At 31.3% G+C, this 24,215-nt stretch overlaps 1 protein-coding gene across 3 annotated transcripts; it reads right to left on the bottom strand.

The window, feature by feature from the left end:
* Positions 1 to 8,141: 8,141 nt before the first annotated feature.
* On the bottom strand, positions 8,142 to 15,723 carry LOC137830914 (uncharacterized). Of its 3 annotated transcripts, XM_068638317.2 has the most exons (18): positions 15,485 to 15,723; positions 14,696 to 14,768; positions 13,629 to 13,672; positions 12,506 to 12,548; positions 12,209 to 12,427; positions 11,973 to 12,089; positions 11,293 to 11,370; positions 10,631 to 10,675; positions 10,443 to 10,522; positions 10,280 to 10,344; positions 10,132 to 10,198; positions 9,863 to 9,976; positions 9,465 to 9,538; positions 9,064 to 9,161; positions 8,899 to 8,958; positions 8,636 to 8,704; positions 8,493 to 8,546; positions 8,142 to 8,276 (listed from the first exon to the last, which is right to left on the bottom strand). In XM_068638317.2, exons 1-18 carry the CDS (start codon positions 15,574 to 15,576, stop codon positions 8,223 to 8,225), a joined length of 1,446 nt encoding a protein of 481 aa, XP_068494418.2. In that variant the 5' UTR covers positions 15,577 to 15,723; the 3' UTR covers positions 8,142 to 8,222. The 3 variants fall into 3 exon arrangements, 2 of the variants coding, with proteins under 2 accessions (XP_068494418.2, XP_068494420.2); XM_068638319.2 differs by lacking the exon at positions 11,973 to 12,089 and having other exon boundaries at positions 15,485 to 15,715; XR_016521415.1 differs by lacking the exons at positions 8,142 to 8,276; positions 8,493 to 8,546; positions 10,443 to 10,522 and having other exon boundaries at positions 10,280 to 10,395.
* Positions 15,724 to 24,215: the final 8,492 nt, after the last annotated feature.

Genomic DNA, 24,215 nt, shown 5'->3' with positions numbered 1-24,215 from the left:
AGAGATTCCTATTTATAGGAGAAAGTCTCTCAAAACCTCTCAAATGAGAGTGTGACAAGTGTCACCACCTTATTGGTGCAAATCATCTCCATTGAGGAGAAGGCATGTGGATCCTCATGCCTTCCTTGCCTACATTTTTATTTGCACCTCTCTTTTATTATTTTACGCTCTACTTTCTTTGCTATTTACATCCTTCTTTACTTTGGTCCAAAATATAAGGCCCAAAACTTCCTAACTACTTTGTACAATTCTCAGAAGGTTAAGAAAAAGAAAAAGACTTTACAATCTTTTCAGTAAGTCTCAATCTTCGTCTATCTTCTTAGCCAAAAGTTTTGAGGTCGGATAGTTTTCACCAAATTTGCTTCTTTGAATGAATGTGTTTGAATTTATGTATCTAGTTGGTTGGGTTTAAATGAACAGGTTAATTAAGATGGGACAAAGCATAAAACAAAATGAACTATACAAATGTCGATAATAGATGGTGGTTATGTCGTTGTTTATACCTCGACCATGTGGACTGTTTAGGGAAGGGTATAAATGACGGTTATGGTCATAACCACCGTTTATGTGTGACTTATACACGACGATTTTAGAATCGTCGTTTATGCCTCAATAGAATAGACTATGTGTTCATAGACAGCGGTTTCGTAACCACTGTGTAAATGCTAAAAAAACTGTTGTCTTTGACATTTTCTGCACCAATGCACTAACACGAAATGATCAAAATGTTCTCTACAGTTGTCCAAAATCTCTTTTTTGAAATATGTTTTTGCATTTTGTTTTTCAAAATTTATTTTTTGTAATGTAGTTTTTTTAATTATGGATTTTGGTTTTCCAATTGTATTCCAAAATTTCATTTCCAAAACACAATCTGAATTTTCTCTTCCAAAATATATTTTTTAATTCCAAAATAAAGAATAATTTTAAATTTTCAAAAATTGATTAGCTGTGTGTCTAAAATTGTTGGGTGTAAAAAAAATTATGTTTACTCTACTACTCAACTATATTGAGACCACTGAAGATAAAAAAGGCTACACTAGTTGAATAACTTATTTTCAATAGATTTTCACAATTGTTTAAGTAGGATTAAAAATTTCATAAAAACCAACAAACTAAAATCATTGTTCAATTGATTGTAAAAAGAGAAGCAAACATAATATAAAAACAGTTATTATGTTTATTTAACCAATTGAGTTACTATCTAAAAACCAGAAAATAACAGTATATAGTAAAAGGATAGAGATAGAGAGAATCACATAAAGAATTTATACTAGTTCACTCTTAACCAAGAGCTACATCTAGTCCTTGGCACACCACTGATAATTCACTAAACAAAAAATCAAAAGATTAAACAAGAGCTTTGTTTCTTAAACCCCTCAAGAAAAATAAACTCTCACAAATACAACAGAAAATCGAGAAACCATATCTGGATCTGCCTACGAATAGAATACAAGTAAGAATGAAACGAAATCCCCTGAGTCTATTACAGAGTATGAATACAACAAATTACAAACTCAGGAAAACCTTCTTCACACCATAGTTAAGTCTACTTAACTAAAGTTATGGTAGCTTAAGGAGAAAACTACCTTCCTCTATAAATACTCCAAAACACTCGCATGTACTTAGATTTTCAAATACTCCAAAACACTCTCATGTACTAGAGAACCTTCAAGGCCTAGTAAACCCTAGAAAGTTGGTCAAACCTCTTTCTATTTCTTAGCACCAAAACTACTCCATTTTCTCACCAAAACCTCTCATTCTCAGTGCAAACTATTGAACAAGGTGCTTTGATGTCTCCAAATCCAAGTGGAATGCATGAAGATCTTTCCTTCTAGTTGTGTGTGTGTGTCTAGAGTAGTTGAATTTGTTAATCCACTCTAATTAATGATCCAATGTTGTTTGATTTTAATCCTTTTAAAAAAGATGTGTTTTCAAATGAAAGTGAAAAATCAACTTGTTGAAATTTCGATTCAACCGGTTGTCTTACACTTAGTGTATTTTGAAAAGGATTTGAAAAAGTTTGACTTTGTTTGACTTTGCTGTCAAACCAATTCAATTAATTTTTTTTTGAAAATCTTAACAGAATTCTGTTAAGTGACTTTAATCTGCTTTAAATGATTTAAATTGTTTTGACTCTTGCATTAAATGCTTTGACCAACTGATTGGAGTTTAAATAAGTTGTTTTACGCTTTTAGTCTGAATTAATTCAAGAGAAATTATTCAAATCAATTTTCCAAGATTGTTAAAAGCTTTGGATCTTTTCTAAGAGTGGAATAGGATTGTGTTGTATTCATTTTGCTTTAATATGTGATTGTACCCCAAATTTCAGTTTCAAAAGCTTTGTGAAAAAATACATATAAATTCTGGAACAGTCTTTGCTAATCCCCTCTAGAATTATTTTTTTTCATCTTTTCTTAATCTTTTCTTAGGTCCTTTTGCTTGTGCTTCTTTTCTTGGTTGTATTAATTTTTTATTTTTTATTTTGCTTTTTCTTTTATTGAATCTCTATTCTTGTTTGGCTCATCTTATAACATTTGAGTTTAGCTTTTCAAATTTTAGCTTTAATTGCTTTATTTCTTGACATCCTTTATTAAACAAATTTGGTGAGTTGGTGGTGCTTGAAGTGGTGCATCAAGAAGTGGTATGGTTCAATACTCTTTGGGTTCTACTTTGGTCTTCAAGACTAAATAGGGATCCAAAAGAAGCATTTTCATACTACTTCATTTCAAAAAAGCAAATCAAAACATTTCATTTAGAGCTTTACCAAAAACCTTATGTTCCTACTTGTAATTTTGTGTAGTATCACATAACTTTGCATCCTTTAAACTTTGCTAGAGTAATTTTGTTTATTTTTTTCGTTGTTTGGGAAAATGCTCCAACGAAAATCCCACTAAACTTTGTAATAATTTTTTACCATTAGTGTGATAGTGTGTCAGTGAGCTTTAAGTGTTCATTGCACTATCATAATAGGACTCGACTAGCATTACATTTACATTTCTTCTTGTTGTCTTTAATGTTTTTTTCCTTTCTTATTTTCCTTGCTTATACATCTTAGTGGTACTTTAGGGGTTTTTTTTCCTTTACTTGCGATTAGATAACCTTCCTTTCATTTTAATATAATTCTTGCATTCACATACTCATGTTCGTTTCTAAAATGGTTTTAAAGTTCTTTAAGGGAACTTGTGTTGAGAACTATCTTAGGTAAGCTCTAGTGATACAACCCAATTAGCCAATTAGATGACCAAGGACACAAGAGACAATTCAACTGTGATCAGTCATCTCAGCATTCAAGACAAGGCCCCACCAAATATCGGAAGGACCTCGACAGAAGAAAAAGTGGGCATAGACTAGAGCATCACATGTTCTTCCTTCTGGTCTTTTTAGAAGACAAAAATGTTTGTAAATAAATTGGGCTCACTTTGGGGGTCCAAATAGAAGAATAAGCTAGAGTAGAGTGTGCTTAGTAATTTGAGTAGGGTGTGCTTAGTAATTTGAGTAGGGTGTACTTAGTAAATTGGGCTTGTGTCAAGCCCACCTTTCATGATAAGTCCTTCTAGGTTTAGGGTTTCTTTGACCTACCTTCTAGAAGGCTTCTCACAAAACACACCCCTACCCCTCTATCTAGTTCTCCAAGACACTCTCTCCTATAAATAGAGTGTCTTGCCTCATGTATTTGACACATTGAATTTTTCCATCTTGTTTCTTTCCTTTATATGCTTTAATTCTGCACATCTTCATCATCAGCAACATATAATTGTGTTTTCTCTTTGACCTATAGAAGTGAACATTCACACTTACTTAACCACTTGGTTAATTTTGTGTCCAGTGGTAAACTTCTTTGGGTTTCTCACCATATTCTGCTTAAAAATAAAAAATAAACATAAATAAAGTGCAACCCATAAAATGTGCAATCTTAAAATCAACTCACATCATTTGGCTAGGAAAGTTGTGGTACTTAAGTAGTCTATTGTGACTCACCTCACCTTCTTGGGAGTGAACTTGGAGAAAACTTACATTTGAATCCTTGATTTACTTCACAAAGCTAAACATCTTTTTGAAATTTCTTTTCTCACTCAAGTTGAATTTTTAAAAATCTTTGTGAAAACCATTGTTTTTTCAACAATGGGTGATCATAGCATAATCCATCATACTAACAAAAAAAAATTCTTTTGTTGATCCTCTTGCATCTACGTATCCAGCTAAAAGTTTTAAAACTCTTTCAATTCCTCCTACTTTCATAGAACAATATTCTTTTTCTCAAGAAAAATGTTTAATGATAAAAAAAACTACTTGATAACCATTCTAGTAATTTGGAATGGTCACAACAGGAAAATCTTTTCCACACAAGATGCAAAGTTTTTGATAAAATATGTTCTTTAGTTGTGGATAGTGAGTCATATTCTAACTTTTGTAGTGAAAGAGTGGTTCTCAAGTTAAATCTTCCTACCATACTTCACCCAAAACCTTATAAGTTACAACGAATTAATAAAGATTGTGGTATTGTTGTGAGTAGTCAAGTAAATATTCCAGTAACCTTGGGGTCTTATCAAGAAACTCTTTTATGTGATATTATCCCAATGGATGTTGGACATCTTTTACTTGGCCACCCATGACTATCTAATCATAAAGTTATTCATGATGGAAAATCAAATAAAATTAGTTTTTGTCATGTAGGGAAAAGAATTACTCTTTCAATTCCTCCTACTTTCATAGAACAATATTCTTTTTCTCAAGAAAAATGTTTAATGATAAAAAAAAACTACTTGATAAACCATTCTAGTAATTTGGAACGGTCACAACAGGAAAATCTTTTCCACACAAGATGCAAAGTTTTTGATAAAATATGTTCTTTAGTTGTGGATAGTGAGTCATATTCTAACTTTTGTAGTGAAAGAGTGGTTCTCAAGTTAAATCTTCCTACCATACTTCACCCAAAACCTTATAAGTTACAACGAATTAATAAGGATTGTGGTATTGTTGTGAGTAGTCAAGTAAATATTCCAGTAACCTTGGGGTCTTATCAAGAAACCATTTTATGTGATATTATCCCAATGAATGTTGGACATCTTTTACTTGGCCACCCATGACTATCTGATCATAAAGCTATTCATGATGGAAAATCAAACAAAATTAGTTTTTGTCATGTAGGGAAAAGAATCACCCTTTGTCCTTTCATTCCTATTCAAGTCAAAGTAGATCAAGTTGCTTTACAAAACCTTATTGAAAATGAGAAGAGAGAGAAAGAGTAATTAAGAGAGATAAAGAAAATAGAAAGCGAAATAGAGGAGAAAGAAAAGAAAGTCAAGGTAAGGAATTTGTCTAAAGAGTTGACAAACAAAGATTCTCCATCCCTAGAAACTCAAAAGGAGGTACCTAAACTTATAGAGACATTAACAATAGAACCTCCTACAAATCTAGGATATGATAAGCAAGAAATAGAGATATTTTCTAAAGAGTTGATTAATATTGAGCATAAAGGAAAGGAGTCTAGTACTAATATTATTCATATGATTTCTAATGACTCTTTCCTTGATTCAAATATTTTGTTTAAAAATATTAATAAACTTAATACTCTCCATAGAGAAAATGATTTTCATCATACTTGTCAAATTTTTTAAAGGTTTTCTCTTATGAGTAGTTATCAATTTATACCTTTGTTTATTCAAATGTTGAAATACAACATAAATACTTTTTTTTTCCTTCTTATACATATCTTTTTCTTCAAAATGATGGGGATTTAGTTGTGAGTCAACAAGTGAAAGTCAAGCCTTCTTTAGGACATTATGATAAAAATTGTTTAAGTCACATTATTCCTATCAAAGTTTGTGATGTTTTACTAGAAAGCCCACAAAATTTCTCCAGTACATTTTTTTCCCAGGGTTTTTTAATAAATTTACTTTCACTAACAAAGGAAACAACTTTGTGATTAGTTTTAATTTTGCAAATTCTCTGTCTAGAGCTAAACCAATTTTTGTTCAAACACCTTGTGAGGACTTACTTGTACTAAAACACAAAGATCAAACGTTTTGGAAAATTCATGAGGTACAAACTCAAAATAACAAAAATAGTACTACTTGAATCTATTTTATTAACCTATTAGGTAAGGGGTAAATTAACCTTCAACCAAAGGACCTATTTCCTCTTAAAAAACCACAGAAAAAGTTATACCTATTTTACCTCGACACAAATAATATTTTACATGTTTGTATCACCTGATTGAGGTAATTCTTTTTCTTATTCTACATTGTTTCTCCCTTTCTTGTGGTGTTTCATTTACCTACTTTAGGAAATAAGAACCATAATAAAGGTACCATACAAACTACTTTGTTTGTTTTTGATTTCCTTATCCATCAACCTTTACACTTATGCATTCTACTTATGTTTGTTGTTTTTGTCAAGTGGATTCATGAACCAAAAGGAACTTAAAGACATCTTTTTCACATAAGGTGACACTTTAAACTAGATCTGAGGATAGATCCTTTTGAAGGGAGGGAGCCTGATGGAGGACCATCCAAGCCACCATACACAAGAATAAAAGATAGATGTTGTGTGTATCAATAATAGAATAAACATGTATAGGATTTTTGTTTTAAATTTCTATATAGATTATTTTATAGATGAAACAAAGATACTTTAGAAACCTTAACTTGTCACACAAGTAAGGGCTTCTAGAGCACCTTAGAAGAGTACACACGGCCTCCTTAAGCCACCACACTCACCATAGTTAAGTCTACTTAACTAGAGTTATGGTAGCTTAAGGAGCAAGCTACCTTCCTCTATAAATACTCTAAAACACTCTCATGTACTTAGATTTGCAAATACTGAATGAAGAACTTTGAATTTGGGACTCATTCTCTCCCAAATCTCCTTTTGTTAAAGAGTCTCCAAGGCCTAGTAAACCCTAAAAAGTTGGTCAAACCTCTTTCTACTTCTTAGCACCAAAACTACTGCAATTTCTCACCAAAACCTCTCATTCTCAATGCAAACTCCTTTCCATTCCAATGCCACTTCGTTTAACTTTCACAATCCATCATCTGGATTGCATCATTTGATCACATCAAATTCATTCACTTTAGTCAACATGACTTGTGGATTGAGTTAACTTGTAGCTCTTGACTACTTCTTCCTGCACCCCATGACTTCTTCATGCACCCTCATAAATTTCAAAATTTTAAAATTTCCCTTTAGTAAAAAGTTAAAAATAAAAGGCATTGACAGTGTTTTTCACATTTGGTTGGTGAGTGAAGAAAGTGTGTGGGTTGAAGGTGGTGGTGATGGCAGTGGTTATTGTGGTGGTGGTGGGTTATATTGACAACGATTGACAGTTGTTGGCAACGATCTGTGGTGGTGGTGGTATTTTCAGGTGAGTTTTCAGCTTCTTTATCCATGGTTGAGTTGCAGAGGTATTGTTGATTTTTTATGTTCTGGATTTGTTAATCCAACGCATCTACAAATTATAGAATCTACAAATTGAAGATTTTAGAAATTATATTTTGGATTATGTAAAACAAAACTCACTCCCAAATTCAAATTATTATTTCGAATTATGCAATTTATAATACATCTTTGTATTTTGCAAAGTTAGAATGTTAATCCGAATTGGAGAGTAAGTTTTGGGTTACCCAATCTACCATAAATGAGAAATGATTCATCATGTTTTCTTTCCATACAACATTATTGTGATTACATACTATTTAAACTAAACTCAGAATTCCATAACAATGTCAAATCATTTTTATTGACTGAATTTTTAATAATCATATATAAAAACATAAATTACTTAATAAATGATAACAACTTTAATTATTTTAAAGATGTATCTGCTACTCCAATGCAGTGTCAAACTAATGAATTGCAGATTGTTTTACCTTTTTTTTTAATAAAAGAATGAGTGGGTTGGTGAATTACTATACCAAAAAAATATTAAATGGCGCCAAACAGTGATTATCATCTTCATCACATCCCAAACTATATTTAACATATTCAAAATATAAAATGTTGTATAGTACTATTCTGATAGAGATTTAATGTTAAACCACGTTTAGATTTCAGTGTTTAAGAATTGATATGCATCATTATAAAAAAAAAAACATTCATCATATTTTTAACCAAAATATAAAAAAAATATCAGAGTTTCATCATTCAAGAAAATTATAAGGCCTCATTAAATAAATAAAAAAGGATAATTATAGTTACATCCTCTATTATCAAAGTACACGCAATTACACTCCAGCAGATCTTTTTCTCATAGTCCAAAATGCAGCAAAGTAGCGATTCTGCAGAAAAATATAACTAATTAAAGTTAAATTAATGATTAAAATATTTTAATAGAATTAAAATTTATACATATATAGTAAAATTTGATCTCAAGTTTCAAAATTAATTCACTTCAGAAACTGTCTGCACACCTAATCATCACATAAAGGTTGGACCGGAATTTAATAACAGATATATTAAAAATGCTGAGCGCATGTGTACAGTAAGAAGCTTACTTGCATCATTGATCTAGGATTTGTGGTGTAAGTTGTCTCAATTGTGCTTTCTTTCTGCAACCAAACACAACAGATAATTAAAATATGATTTAGATAATCAAAATATTGCATAAATAGAAGGGCATTATTCAAGGAAGAGTTACCTCAAATTCAAATCCATAATTTAATGCAACACTCTTAACATCTTCCAAACTCAATTCAATGGACATTTCCTACAGAAAAGTTTTAGAATAGGATAATACACTACAAACATGGAAATGCTTAATAATAATAATAATCATAATAACAACTATAATAATAATAACTATAATAATAATAATAACAATAACTGTAATAATAATAATAACTATAATAATAATAAAAAAAAAATAATAACTATAACGAGTCAAAAGAGAAAGAATCATACATCTTCCTGTCCATACACATCTGCGAAGTGATATAGGAGAGGTCCCAAATTTATCCAAACCTGTAATCAAATGATATCTATGTCATGAATACGAAGAACAAATGAGAAAAATTAATGACAACCGATATATGATGTGTATTTGATGGTTTCAATTCATGAACTTACTCCCCCATCTTTCAAAATCTTTGAAATTATTTCAATGTACTCAACAATATTATGAGCAGTATCAATAAAGAAACACGTCACAACTGCATCCCAAGCACCTGCAAGGTCATTTTAAGTCTAATTAGAAATGATTATACAGGGGATAGCATGTTATATACCACATTATTTAAAATATAGATGGTAAAGTAGGTATTATAATGTTGAACTCTGTTTGTGAAAGATCAATTGACTTTTTAATAGTATCTAGAGACAACAACAATTGATTATAGAACCATGAAGCAGATATCCTCTGTTCAAATTCCAACTGTCAGGGTTCAAAATTTAATTATTTTAAAGAACAAAACTATTAGTTCTGAATCAGCAACAACTAAGTTTAAAGTAGTATTGGTAATTTCTCCTACCAACTTGGCTTGAATCACTGTAGACTTCAACAAAGTCACCTCCACACATGGAAAAGCCTTCAGTAATTCCTGCACTGCTACGATTGAAAAATATTATAATTATAAGATGTGATATACCATACCAGAAGATCTATTGAAGTTTAAATATTTCTACAAACTAGTAATCTTCTACATTCGCTGTTGATAACACTAACATATTTGACCAGATATTACTTTTTGAGCCTAAAAGAACAAGATTATCACTTTAACCAACAGAAAATTTTGATGTTATATTCTAATTATCCCAAAGATTGAGATGCAAGGTGAATAAGAACAAATGCATAAATCAATGTGATCCCTCTTTGTAACCTTTTATTCTACCAAAAAAATTTATTTTATTAAGAGAGTCATTCTTATACCTGGCTGGATGAATATCTGGTATTGAAACAGGACGAAGTTGATCACTGTCTGATAATGAATTGCAATTGCTGTGAATCCAAGGATAAATTGTCCACTCACCAGCAGTTTGGGAACTTAAATGTTTCATGAAGCAAAATTGATTGAGAACAAAAAGAGAAAAGACCCAAACATTAGAGAACAACAATCATCACTTTGTGAATTCAAAACAAATAAGCAATTGCTCAGACATTAACAAGATCAACATGAAATAGATAAGCCTTATTCATACTGGTTAAGAATAAAACTTGAGCATATCATCATGTAGTATGAAAATTCATTTCCCTGACTGATAAATCCTGCATTAAAATACGATATATTAGTTATAATATATGTATACTAATCATAATTCCCATGTAAACTTGATAATACATACACACCTAAACATGAAATCTCCAGGGCCAGCCGACCAAGCCCAGCACCAGGAACTAAACATGCAGGTGGACTGCTTAAGAAATTACACGCTATTAGTGTAAAAACAAATCTTGCAAACTATCTGCAAGTCAAAAGAAATTTCTCCAGTATCAAGATGTTAAGTTTTACCTCTTTTTACTGCGATTAGGAAATAGCATATTAAGCTCTTCAAGAATAGGATTGTAGCACTGATCACGTTCTTTTTTACCCTTTTAAAATACATTTTCAGAAGCATAAAAGTGGATAACGAATCAACTTTTTCATGACAACCAACATAAAAAAAAAATTAATAAAAGCAATAAATTAACATGCAGTACCTCTGCTGCCCAGTCCCTAACTATGTTCCTTATAATGCATCGCACCTGAGGTAAAAGCATTAACAAAATAAATATAAGCAACAAAAAACATGTAAAAGCCCCACTCTCTCAGAATTCTCTCAATGAGGAAAAATTGAAAAATACAAAGAGTAAACTATATAAGATTATGTTAAACAGAACTAATGATGTATGAATTATTACAGAAAACTACTTTCTTACTCTGGTACAGCCAAACCAGTGTCAAGTAAAAGTTTATTTTCTTTCTCAACCTGTCTATTTCTTAAATTTTGCTAACTTCCCAGATCTTGATTCATTTCAGGCAACACTACAGACACCATCTATTTTGTACCATAGATTAATCCAAAAAAAATGTTAAAAATAGTGGTTTATTAGAATAAAAATATCTTCAGGATCTCCATATTGATTAGAATAAAATATCTTCAGAATATTCTAATTTATTTCTCATATTTTGTTTCCTTATTTTAGAGAAAATGATTGTTACAAATAGAACAGATGAAAATGTATTTGGTGTGATGGTTATCGATATAATTATTTATTGTTTCCTTGTGTAGTTCAAGTAAAACTCTACCCATTAAGACCCAAACCTTTCTGATATCTTAAATTGGCAACAGAAAATAATTATGATTAGAATATAATTATACCTTATCTACATCAACTAAAGGAACATTCAATCGTAAAGATGGCTCCAACCATTGTTGCTGAGATGAGGTAACTGACACCTGAGATAAGGAATATGTTATAAATGGCTGTAGATCAGTATGGATGCATATTAGAGTAAAACTGGTAATGCAAAACACAATCATTAGTATATACTGAAAGCTAATTCTATTAGAACAAGACAAGATGTAGAAATCTAAAGACTGCATAAGGTTTGACCTTGAAATAGAATCAATACACTAAAAGGATGGTAAGAAAGAATTCTTTCTTTACAATTCAAATGTCCACATAGAATGGTATCAAATGAGATTTGAAGGACATTTATTACGATTTCTAGGCAACATGTCTCAATTGGCAGCACCTAAATTGTTATGAATACACTTTGATTTTTTGTGAGCATGTCTGAGAAAGAAAGAGGGAAGGTAGGAGGACGAAAGAGATATGTCAAATAAAAAATTAACTGATACTATATTAGTGCAAAAGTGCAAGAAGATGTCACAAGCATTCATTCAATTACTCTAAAATGTATCAAAACTTCTCTTTTTCTCAAGAATTATCATAACATCTACATAGATTAGTCACAAGGAATTTGGATAACTAATGACCAGTTTGATGACTCTAAAAAATGAAAAGATTTAGAATATTACAACAGACAAGGAATTACATTGCCATTGGAATCAGTAATAGAATGTCCACAATATTCAGTAGTTTCTTTAGTATTTATCAAGCTCGGAGAGAGGCTCCCAGTATTTGACTGGTGTTGACTCTCAATGTCCACCTCCTGTTGTTATCTACAGAGTCAAATTTCTAAATGAAAAAAAAAAATGATTGAACCAATGAAATGTCATAATTCTTATCTACTGGATCAAAAAGGTTCAGGATCACAAATGCTACAGAAACCTCATTTGAATGTGTCAGTCCTTGTGATCTGCATGTATGGTTGTTGTCTTCCACACAACAATCTTGATCAGATACAGAACACGTTATTCTCGAAGGGTCTGACTCACATGAACAGGCATTAATCCCTTCAGAAGCTAAATGATCTTTTTCGGCTGATTCAGGATGTGGATCTTCACTAAATTCTAGGTCCTGGCTCATGTCAAGTGGAGGTTCAAATGCCTACAGTTTTCATTTTAACAATATCAAATATGCCATAACACAGAAAATGAATTAGCCACTGACAGAGTTAATTCTAACCTGAAGCATGCCAAATATGAAATGAGAATTCATTGAGATACACCTGCACCAATGGGAAACACAACAAACCAAACTCTTCTGAGACTACAAACTTCACATTCAATTTCCAGTCATATCTGTTTCCATTATTAAATAAAATCTAATTATCCTTTATTAACGGTGGGAACATGCTATAACATTCATATGCATTCATTTTATAGCTCAATGAAAATATGAATTGAGAATAAAAAAATATATCTCTAATTATCACCTCCACTTGCAATTGTGCTTGCTAAAATTCTAATTTTCCTCTGAACAGGAACATTTTTTTATTCCAATTGAGGTATTTTTTTAAGAAGGTATTTACCTGGGAATTGTTTTTAAGAAAACTTACACATTTAACAAAAATCAAAGCTTAATATGGTAAAAGAATTCTAACCTTAAGCAATGCATATTGAAAAAGATAAGCAGTTCTGAGAAAGAACAGAAACAAGTCCATCAAAGCCAGTACAGCCTAGTTATAAGGTTAGTTAGAACATGTTTGTTTAGCTAATTATCGCGATTCAGCTACTCTCGAATAAAATGCTTTGCTTTGATTTTACATTCCAACAGAGTCCATGGCAAAATTAATTATTTATATATCATAATAATACTTCCTTGATTACGTCTAAGTTATCAGATTGTGTACAGACAAAAGGAAACACAAGAGGGGTTCAGTTATGTTTCTTATAAACTTTTCCGAATTCTTTAAAAAAGAAATCAAAATACAAATTTCAACAACTATACAAGATGAACAAAAGTACCATCCTAAGAATGATGTTTAGCTTTTATAAAAGTTGATATTTAATAACTACGTATGATGTGGAGAACTAAAGTACCTAAAGAATTTCATCTCAGTTTTGCCCATAGAAAGAGAGAAAAGCATATACTGAATACTGTTGAGTTATAACCATGCATACAAAAGATTAAAACATCGTTCTTGTCTTATTTGATCTCAAAACTAAAATATTTCCAAAAGTAGCTTGGTCCACAAATAAAGCATCATTAGAATCAACAACAGAATTCTTTGACAATTTTTTCTTTACAAGACTAACAAAAGAGAGAAAAATCATAATGCAATGAAAAAAGAGAAAGTTAAATATACCTGCGTAATCTTTGAAACTTTCGAGGATAGTGAGGTAACAAAGCCTACAAACACAAAAATAGGTTCAGTAAACAAGGGAATATAAAAATGAACAGAAATTTCAGGAAGAAATTACAAGAAAACAACTAGAGAACTGTGGAAACTATGTGCATTGACTGTTAGACACCATACAGACCATTAGCACTCTAATTTAGAAGCTAGATTAGGATTAATAATTCCTATAATAAATCCTGGATAAAGAATAAATTTATGCAGTTTTAGATAGATCATTCACACAATTCTCTCTGTATTATCTCTATTTTCAAATGACAGGAAAGCACGTTTCAACCCATCTCATTACCACAAGAGTCAATAGCCAGCAACATTGAAATTTGGACAGAATCAAAAACCAAGTGGCAACCAATCCAAGATATCCATTACGTGTTTGTCATGTTGTTTCTCTTTTGCATTGTTTGACTGACAGACAAAAGTTCAATCCATACAGTCTGAATTGACCAAAGTGTAACCATCTTGTTCAAGCTTAGAAAGACACAAACCAGAAATAACAGTGTAAACCCAAGGAAATATCGCTATTCAATGGGAAAAAAATATGCAATTCCTTAGAAGCTTTAGTTTTATTACCATTCTCTAATCAAAATTGGAGTTTCACATCACTCAATAATCTAAGTAACAAAGTTTTTTTCATAAAGATTGACATAGATTACTGAGGTGAAACTTCTGTTTAGATAGAAAAACAACACAAAAATCACATAAAGAACCACATCTAAGTTTTATCTTATTACAGGTTTTTTTTTAAAAAAAAAAACTGTCTACAACCATAATTTTGGCCACTACGTTTAAGTTCATTAACTCTCCATGATCACAATTGCAGAAGCATTTGTCTGGAATTTCCCACATTTCCGGAATTTAAAAGCTTGGTCCTACTCTATTTGTGCCTCATCACAGCCGTTCAGAAAGTCTGATAGTGGCAGAAAAAGGAAACAAAGCACCAGAAACTGAACAGTCAAACATCAAGTAAACAACATTGCACTGCCAGAATATCAAGCAAAAGCAGAGGACAAAAATACCTTATGGGCAGGTGGAAGCTTCCTGTATGACCTTTCATATCTTCTAACATCCTCCTCTGCAGCATCAGGATAGCTGCATCGGAGCAAATAAGTAAAAGATTCGGATACAGAATCTCACGATAAAAAAACAAAATATGACATGTAAAATCACAGTAAAATTTCATAAACAAACAAAAACAACAATATTTACTCATACAGCTAAAGAATTCAACAATATTTTTGTGGTTTTACACACTTGTAGCTGTGTGCATTTGAATTTCGACCAAGAACCGCTACTTTAATTTGATGCAATAACATTAGCAGTAACAGACAGAAAAATTAACAAATCAAATAATACAACGATAAAATTTAAATTTTTCATATTCGAAAGAAATAGTAAAACATAAAAAACAAAACACCATTTTCAATCAAGAAACTAGAAACCAGATAAGTACATCAGGCTCTCAGTTCTATTATTCATAAAATTAAATAAAAAAAAGTACCTTTACCACATAAATCAAAACAAACAGTTTCTTGTATTAGCGAAATTGATACACTTTTTCTATGAAACCAAAATAAGATAAAAGGAAAAGTAAAAATATAACAGTGAACTATAATTAAAAATTAAAAATTAAAAATTAAAAACATTAATTTCTTTTTCTCGGAACACTTGAACTAGCTCTTGAATCTCAGCATCATGAATTGACAAAAACAAAGATAAAAACACACTTCGTTTTGGCTTATATTGTTGAACGGTGATTTGAAAAGTACGAAAAATTGAAGAAAAGATGAGAAGAAACGAAGAACTACTTGAGGTAAGCGCTAATGATGCGTCTGAGTGATTGGATTTCAAGGGCTTCTTCAAGCTTTAAACGACGCCGTTGCTCCTCCTCTGCCTCCATCACTGTTTCTTTTCCCTTGCTTCTCACTCTGAAACACTATGAAGAGGAACATCTCCTCTAATATAAAAATAACAATAAATAAATAATAACAAAATAATTCATCGTAAAGGTAGGACTAAGGCAAATTCTTAAAATATTTGCATTCTTAAATCGCACGATTCAAAATACAAATTTTATATTTTGAATTTTACAATCTATAATTTAAAAAATTATAAATATTAACCTTCTGCTCTGTAAATTTGCATTTTAAATCACAAAATTTCAAAATACAAATTTTATATTGTGGAATCTAGAATTTAAAAAATCATAAATATTAACTTATATTTTCTCTGTAATTTTGAAAGTCTTCAGATTTTATATTCTATAATTAAAAAAATTAATAAAATATAGGATTATTTTCATAAATATGTAGGTATTTCAAGAATTTTGCATTTTGCGTCCTTCATAATTTTAGATTTAGGTTGTATTCTTATCAAATTTGAAATTTCAATTTTATTCTTTTAAAAAATTATTTATAAGCATTCAGTTTCAAAATGTGCAATCCGATGATTTTTCTTTAACGTTAAAAGTTAAAATTTTTGTTACAAATCCACATTTTAGAATATACAATTTAAAATACATATTATATATTCAAATACATACTTCCATTTGAAATGTACTTTATGAGATGTATTTGTTTTTTAAAGATCAATTTCTTAAAATATTCATAAATTTATATTCCGGAATATATAATCTAAATACAAATTATACAAATTTCAGAAAGGTAAAATTGAAATTTTAAATTTCATGGATGCAGTTTGAAGATAGAGAATGTAGAATGCGAGTGCCTTTGTTAAACATGCTATATTAATATATTATAGAAAAAGGCTCCTGCTATATACACCTCCATTTTTTATACAGACTCCCATTTTGTTTTTTAATGTTTTAAAATGTGTGCAAAACTAAAAATGTGTTTAAAAGTATAATCCACAATATAAAAGAAGAGGAAAAAAATATATTAATATTAAGAACTAAATTTTAAACACTTTTATTTTCTTAACATTTTAGAAAGTAATTTTCTAAACATGAAAATAAAAAAGTATTTTAAAATATTCTTTTTTGAGATGGAATAAGTATTGTTTTGTACCTTTCTCCATTTATTGTTTCATACCGTTAAATCAAATCATGTAATAACGAACAATTATCATTGTACAATTTCCAACTACGACCATCAAATCAAATTTTGATTTCCTCAAAATCCTTCTATAAATGAAAATAACTCTTTTGTTTTTAATTTAAGTAATAATCCCAACAATTAAATCATTGATTCTCCACATGGCAACGGAATATTCACTGCCACGTAACATTTTTTAAAAATCTTTATCAATTTAAAAACTTTCTCCTTTTCATTTTTACATAAGAAATTTAGTTATATTTTTTTGAAGAACTAAAAAAACAATCCTATATTCTTAGGACAAATTTTATGTAGATTTTTTTATAACTAAACAAATAAGTGTATTGAAAAGTTAAAAATATATTTAAACCTTACTTTTTATTAATGTATTCTTTTAATCTTTCCCTTGAGGGATTATAGTAATATATTACATTAGTAAAAATATATATCATTTAAATTTACCATATATAGTTGGATAATATGTGTAACAAAGTTTTGAATACTATTTGAATTTTATTTGATTATTATATTTTGTTATTATTATTTACTATATTTACAAGTACCTTGATTTTTTGTGTATCCTATATTTAATAATTCTTAAGTATATATTTTTTTCTAAAATTAAATTAATATTAAATATTATTTTAAGGATAAAAGGATTTTGTCTCTAAAATTTTAATGTTTGGTTTTAGTTCCTTAAAAAATTATTCTACTTTGGTCTCCTTTTAATTTGAAGATACATTACTTTTTTGTTCTCAAAGTAAGTTATATCCTACTTTTGAACATAAAAAATTAATATATTTTCAAATTAGAGAAGAAAACTAGTATAAGAATTTGAGAGATTAAAATCAAATATAAATGATTTCAAAAGAATTAAAGTATATATATATATATAACTATAATAAAATTATTAATAAAAATTAATTTTAAAGAAGTTATTATATTGACTAAATTAGAGACTATTTTATAAATTAAAAAACTATTAGTATTTAAAGTAGTTTCTATTATTAATAAAAAATTGTAAAATAGTTTTTAAATTGATATTTAACTATTAACTACCAAAATTTTAGTTAATGACTACTATAGAATATATTAGTCTTTGTTAGTATTGTAAAGACAGATTTAGAATCTAAAATATTAGTAGCTAAATCTTGATAGATAATTTAGATGTCAATTTAGAAATTATTTTATAAAATTTAACTTAATAATAGAAACCACTTTAGATACCAATAGTTTTTTTAGTATCTAAAATAGTATATAACTTGGTCAATATAGTGTCTAATTTTTTTCGTCTCTAAATTTAGGTTGTTATTTAATAATTTTCTAAATTTGATTGTTATTTAATGATTTTTTTTAATTTATATTTCGTATTTTTAATTAATTTATAGATATTAATTTTAATTATATGATGTCGTTAACTATATATAAAAATATATATACTTATGAATAGAGATATGATGTTGTTGAAGATTTAAATTCATTAAACACATTACTTTAATAAAATGAAAAAAGAAAAAGTAATGAACTTACATCTACTATTACTAAAGGTATAACTCCAATTTTAAATATATGTCCTGGTCGAGGTCGAATGAGTCACGTCATTCGATATCATTGACCGATCAACCGGGTGATCAACCATATTAAAGAACAAATTGACAAATAAATGACAAGTAAGAAAACATCATATAAATCAAGGTAACCTCCCTACAAATTTGGGCCACATCTCGCCAAATCTTGGTGACACCCTGAGAAATCAGTTAACATTGATTTATTGAAGATATGCACCAGATACGGTCCGTGAATCAAATAGCCCACTACCAAACACTATAAATAAGTCGTCTACAAAGGAGTAAGGTACGTTTTGATCAATTACATCATACACTTTTAACACAGAGTACTTACTTGACTGTCGGAGAATCTTTTGCAAGTTAACTCCCAATTGAGCACCAAGGAGGAGCAACTGAGTACTAGAGAGCGAGTACGAGAAGAGTAAGGAGGAGTGATCGAGTACCAAAGAGCGAGTACGAGAAGATTAAGAAGGAAACACTAAGTACTAGAGAACTAGTACGAGAATAGTAAGGAGAAGCGACCGAGACATCAATGATAATTGTTACTACCAGTTCCAGTTCCAGGTACTATTTAGGCCCCTTTTAGTTTATACAATTACAATTGGCGCCCATTGTTGGGCTGAGATAGAGTCAAATCAAGCAACAAATGGTTTTGACAAGACAGATGATGAACGATAGAAGCTTACCATATGGCTATGCTCCAAACTTTACAAAAAGAAAGGAAGGAGATGTGTTAGAAGAATAAATAGGAGGTAGCCCTCCATCGAAAGAATGAAGAAGAGGTACAAATTCTCAAAGAGCAAAATAAACAAATGAGGCGAAAACTGGCCTAACCCATACCTGAAGCCAGGCATGAGCAATGTAGACAGACTCCTCCTCAGAGGAATGAACACACATAGAATTAGGAGAGAACGACTAAAGCCCGAACTCTGACTTATTAATCATCCAAGTTACATACAGAGCGCATGACAATCATAAAAAATGATCTAAAAGGACATTCTTTCACTGATGAAATCATGGAAGCACAACTCCCTCCTAACTGGAAAGGGTTGCTTATCAATCGATATGACGGTATCACGGATCCGGATGAGCACATCAACGTATACAAAACACAGATGAGTCTCTATAGCTCAGAAAAAATAGTATGGTGTCGGGTATTCCCCACCTCACTAAAAAATGAGCACTCAGTTGGTTCACTTGACTTCCATCTGACTCGGTGGATAATTTCAAAACCTTGTTATCTAAATTCGACACTCAATTTGCAACAAGTTGACCATGTCATTTAACATCCATAACATTTGTCAATATAGACAAGAGAAGGGTGAATCACTACGAGCATTTATGGAGAGGCTCAACAAATTATCTTTATACATCAGAAATCTCAGCCCAAAAGTAGTCGTGCATCATCTAGTCACGACACTTCGGTCAAGCTCATTTGTCGATAGTCTGTTTAAAAAATCAGGGAAAAACTTATACAAACTGAAGCAACGAGCGACTAAATTCATGCAATTGGAAGAATTGTGTGACTATCGCAATAATGTTTGAGTGGACAGTGGTGGAGATAAAGGAAAAGAGAGGGATCACGATGGCTGACACACGCCCAGTAGATCTGATGGAAGAGGCCCCAGCACCAATCCATTGAAAGGCCACCAAAATATCAAATTGAGGCAACCACTAGAGTTATGGTCAAAGAGGGGTCAAGAGGACACATTCTACATGTCATAAACTCTAGTGTAGAATAGTTTTTACATTTTTGTCAAAGGTAACATAGTTTAATTCTTTTGTATTTTTTGTTGAAACATGCAAAGTGGTACTTAAAAGGTTAACCTAAGTTTAATTAGAGTTTCCTACTCCTAATTAAACTTAGGTCCAGCCCACATTTAGCCTAAGTGGAGCGTAAGGTTCTAGAACCCTTAACACATGGAAGAATTCTAGAACCTACCTCACATGTGCTGAATTTAGGAGCCACCTTCCCATGTGCCAACATTTGAATTTCCCTCCAATTCTCTTTTCATTTTCAGCCCACTCTTGCTATATATAGAGGTGTTTGGGTCATGTAAATGGAAGATTAATTGAATAGTGAAATGCTGCCAAAATTGTGCCATTCTCACTCTTTTCCTAAACTCTCTTAGGAATAGGCTTTTAATCTTCAACCGTCACCTACAAAGGGAGTTGTCCTCACCACTCCTACTCTTCATACTTCTCATGCACCTCCAAGGCTATCATCACTCTTAGGAGAGCCTTGTTCCACCAACAATTCATGGAGCTTCCGCATTCATCAACAAAAACCGCAAGAAAGGATACACAAATCCATCAAGATCCAACCGTCTGAGTTAAAGACACAACAATCGATGGAGCTTATTATCTAGAATATTTATCAGGAAGAATTATACCGAGGACGTTGAATGCCACACACCTAAAATTTTAATATATTATGGTGAACTAACTCTTCGGCCAAGGCAACTTGCTTAACAATTAGCAGCCCTTGTCGAACAAACACGACACTTCATGTAACTCTTCGGCCAAGACAACTTGTTTAAAAATTAGAAGTCATTGTCGAATGAATGCGACACTACATGTAACTCTTCGACCAAGGCATCTTGCTTAACAATTAACAACCCTTAACGAACAAACGTGACACTACATGCAATTCTTTGGCCAAGACAACTTGCTTAACAATTGGTAGCCCTTCTCGAACGAACTTTTTGGCAAGGCAGCTTGCTTAACAATTAGTAGCCCTTCCTGAACGAACGTGTAATGCGTCAATACGGTTACGGAAGTTTTGCCTTAAAACAACAATCCCTATCGATATCCTAAATCTACACCCTTTGGATAAGGAAGTTTTGCCTCTGAGGCGATCCCTCCCGAACGGTTAAAATAAAGTTTGCTTCGATTAAGAAAATTGTCTTAAAATGAAAATCCTCATTACTTGGTCGGTGTTCAACCTATCTAAAGTTCGACACAACTTATTTAAATCATATTGATTCAAGTATCAAGTTTGTATTAACATAAATGTATTATTTCTATCACAATAAACCAAATATAATAATTATTAAAGAACATTAATATTTTAACAATTTGGTTATTTGAACAAATTTGGTTTTAAATTTAAACAATGAAATTGAAGCTATTAATTTATAAAAGAACTAAACGTCCCTGTTGAAAAAAATAAAATGTATAGATTAAAACAATAGAAAAATCAAAATAGGAATAAATAAAAAAGATAAAAGGTCAAAAGTAGCAGCAATACACTATAAATGTTTTAGAATCTAAAAATTAGGATTCTAAAGACATTAAGGAGGTGAAAGCACGACAGTATTGGCGACCAAGGAAGAGTGCTTGCGCCTGCATGTAGATGTGAGCGGGGTCGACAGTGAAAGCGACGACTTTTTCGACGAAGAAGATGTCAGAAAAATAAAGGTGTTTGCTCACACAGTGTGCATCACACTGATGACTTTTTATGGCAAGTGCACCGCGTTGTCACAAGTAATAGTGTGTCCCTAACACTAGTGCAAAAAGATTAAAAGAATACTCCTTATTAAGTGCGGCTTTGCGATTAAACGCATTTGTAAAAAACGCAGTGGCATTTTTGAAATTAAATTGATTTACAAATGCGGTTCTAGAGTAAAACCGCATTTGTAAATCAATGCCAATGATTTACAAATGCGGTCATATGAAAAAACGCATTTGTAAATCAATGTGCAATGATTTACAAATGCGGTTTTACTCTAGAACCACATTTGTAAATCAATTTTACCCTAAAAATTTGAAGCGCGCCACTAGTTTCAGACTTTCACTTTCTTCTCTGCTCTTCGTTTCCCTGTTCTTGCGCTCAGTTTCAGTTTCTTCTATCTGCATTTTGTAAGTTTCGTTCGTTCATTATTCATTCATTCGTTTTCGTTTTCGCATCATTCATTATTCACTTCGTTGGCATTGGCATTTTCGTTTCCTAACTTCGTTTGCGCATTTGCATTTAGGTTACTGTTCCATTGGTCTTCGCTGGTGTTTTCCTGCTCCGCCACCGCCACCGCTTCTGCCGCCGCCTTCGCCTTTGTCTTGTGCCTCTGCCACTCCGACCACCAGCAAGCTTGTTGACAGAAAGGTTGATGGTTGTATTTAAATTTTTTTGAATTTTTATTTAATATTTTGAATTTATATTTTTCTGTATTATAATTTATATATAACTAATAACTAATACAACTTAATAAAACTTGTAATTTATAACTAATAACTAATAATTTATATATTTGTGTGTATTTTGAATTTTTGTTTATTATAATTTATATATAATTTAATAAATTAGTTACAGAAACAACTAGTTTATATATTATTATATATAAATTTGTATTATATAATTTGTATTTTCTTAAATTTATATTATATATTTAGTTAGTTGTTAATTACATTTTAATAAAAGTTTTATGTTATGTTAGTTATTGTTACTTTTAGAATAGAATTATCGTGTTTGGATTGAGTCCGGGGGTGTTCGACCCTCGGCAAATGTGTGAGATAGAATACTAATTATTAGAAAATCCTAACTATTCCAGAATATATAATGGATCGAGGTTGGATTAATGTTGTTCGTATAAGTGATGAGTACGAAAGGGGAGTAGAGGAAGTTATACAATTTGCGCAGCGTAACGCGATTATTAGTGGTCATGATGGAGCAAAGATCAGGTGTCCGTGCGTTAACTGTTTGAATGGAAGGATACTGGATGTGAATATCATGAGGGAACACCTGCTATGTGATGGATTTCTTCGATCTTATACAACTTGGACATGGCATGGTGAATTATTAAATTTACCACGTGTTTCCGTAACTGAAGACTATGTGGGTTCTACCATGGATGAAGCAGTACACGATGATGGAGATGATGATCGATTGGAGGACATTATTCGTGATGTGGGAGCTGAGTGTTTTGCAAAAGCGCATGGATATGGAAGTATGTCAAAAGATGCAGAGACTCCTTTGTATCCTGGATCAACTAACTTCACACGGTTGTCGGCGGTGTTAAGATTGATGAATTTGAAGGCAATAAACGGATGGACTGATAAAAGCTTCACGGAATTGCTCCAGCTGTTGAAGGATATGCTTTCAGAGGGAAATAGTCTACCTAATCGTAATTACGAGGCCAAAAAGATTCTTTGTCCAATGGGTATGGAGTACAAAAAGATACATGCATGTCCTAATGATTGTATATTATACCGGAAAGATTTTGAATTGTTGAAAAGTTGTCCGAGGTGTGGGTTATCACGTTATAAGTTGAAACAAAAAGATGATGATTCTATTGATGAAATGGAAAAGCATGGACCCCCAATGAAGGTTATGTGGTATCTTCCCATCATTCCAAGGATGAAGCGTTTGTTTGCAAACCCAGACGATGCTAAGAATCTTAGATGGCATGCAGATGAGAGGAAATGTGATGCATGTACCGACATCCAGCTGATTCTATTCAATGGAAGAAATTTGATGATGACTTTCCAGAGTTTGGTAAAGAATAAAGAAATATCCGACTTGGTTTAGCTACAGACGGAATGAATCTGTTTGGTAATATGAACATTGGTATGTCGTTTTACACGGCAAAAAACAAGGGGAGACCATAGATGATATTGAAAATGGTGACCCCTGTTCATTCACACCAAAGATAATTAATAAAGATGACGATGTAGTTGATGATGTACATGCAACCCGTAAAGACCACAGTGAAGGAATTTACATATGAACTTTCAACCCCCATGCAACCTGTAAATAAGCATTTTAGATTTAGATTTTTATGTATTATTTTTATAAGATTTTAATTCGATGCAGATTAACTAATGTTTGTTACCTAATTTTTTTAACAGAGACATGGATGACGATCAGACCCCACTCAAACCTCGATCCGGACGAGGCAGCAGAGGACCTACTAGATTGAAGC

Source organism: Phaseolus vulgaris, chromosome 6 (assembly GCF_051622355.1).
Source record: "Phaseolus vulgaris cultivar YP4 chromosome 6, ASM5162235v1, whole genome shotgun sequence".
In the NCBI taxonomy this organism is placed as follows: domain Eukaryota; kingdom Viridiplantae; phylum Streptophyta; class Magnoliopsida; order Fabales; family Fabaceae; genus Phaseolus; species Phaseolus vulgaris.
The sequence above is the reverse complement of the archived record's forward strand: the minus strand, read 5'-3'. Positions and strand labels throughout refer to the sequence as shown.

Bases quoted from the DNA above. Each gene is read 5' to 3' on its own strand.
- LOC137830914 (XM_068638317.2), bottom strand. From the start codon at position 15,576: ATGGAGGCAGAGGAGGAGCAACGGCGTCGTTTAAAGCTTGAAGAAGCC. The intron at 12,428-12,505 runs GTTAGAATTAAC...TGAAAACTGTAG, and splicing joins TCATATTTGGCATGCTTCAG to GCATTTGAACCTCCACTTGA. The intron at 9,977-10,131 runs GTATGAATAAGG...GAAACATTTAAG, and splicing joins TCAAGTTTTATTCTTAACCA to TTCCCAAACTGCTGGTGAGT.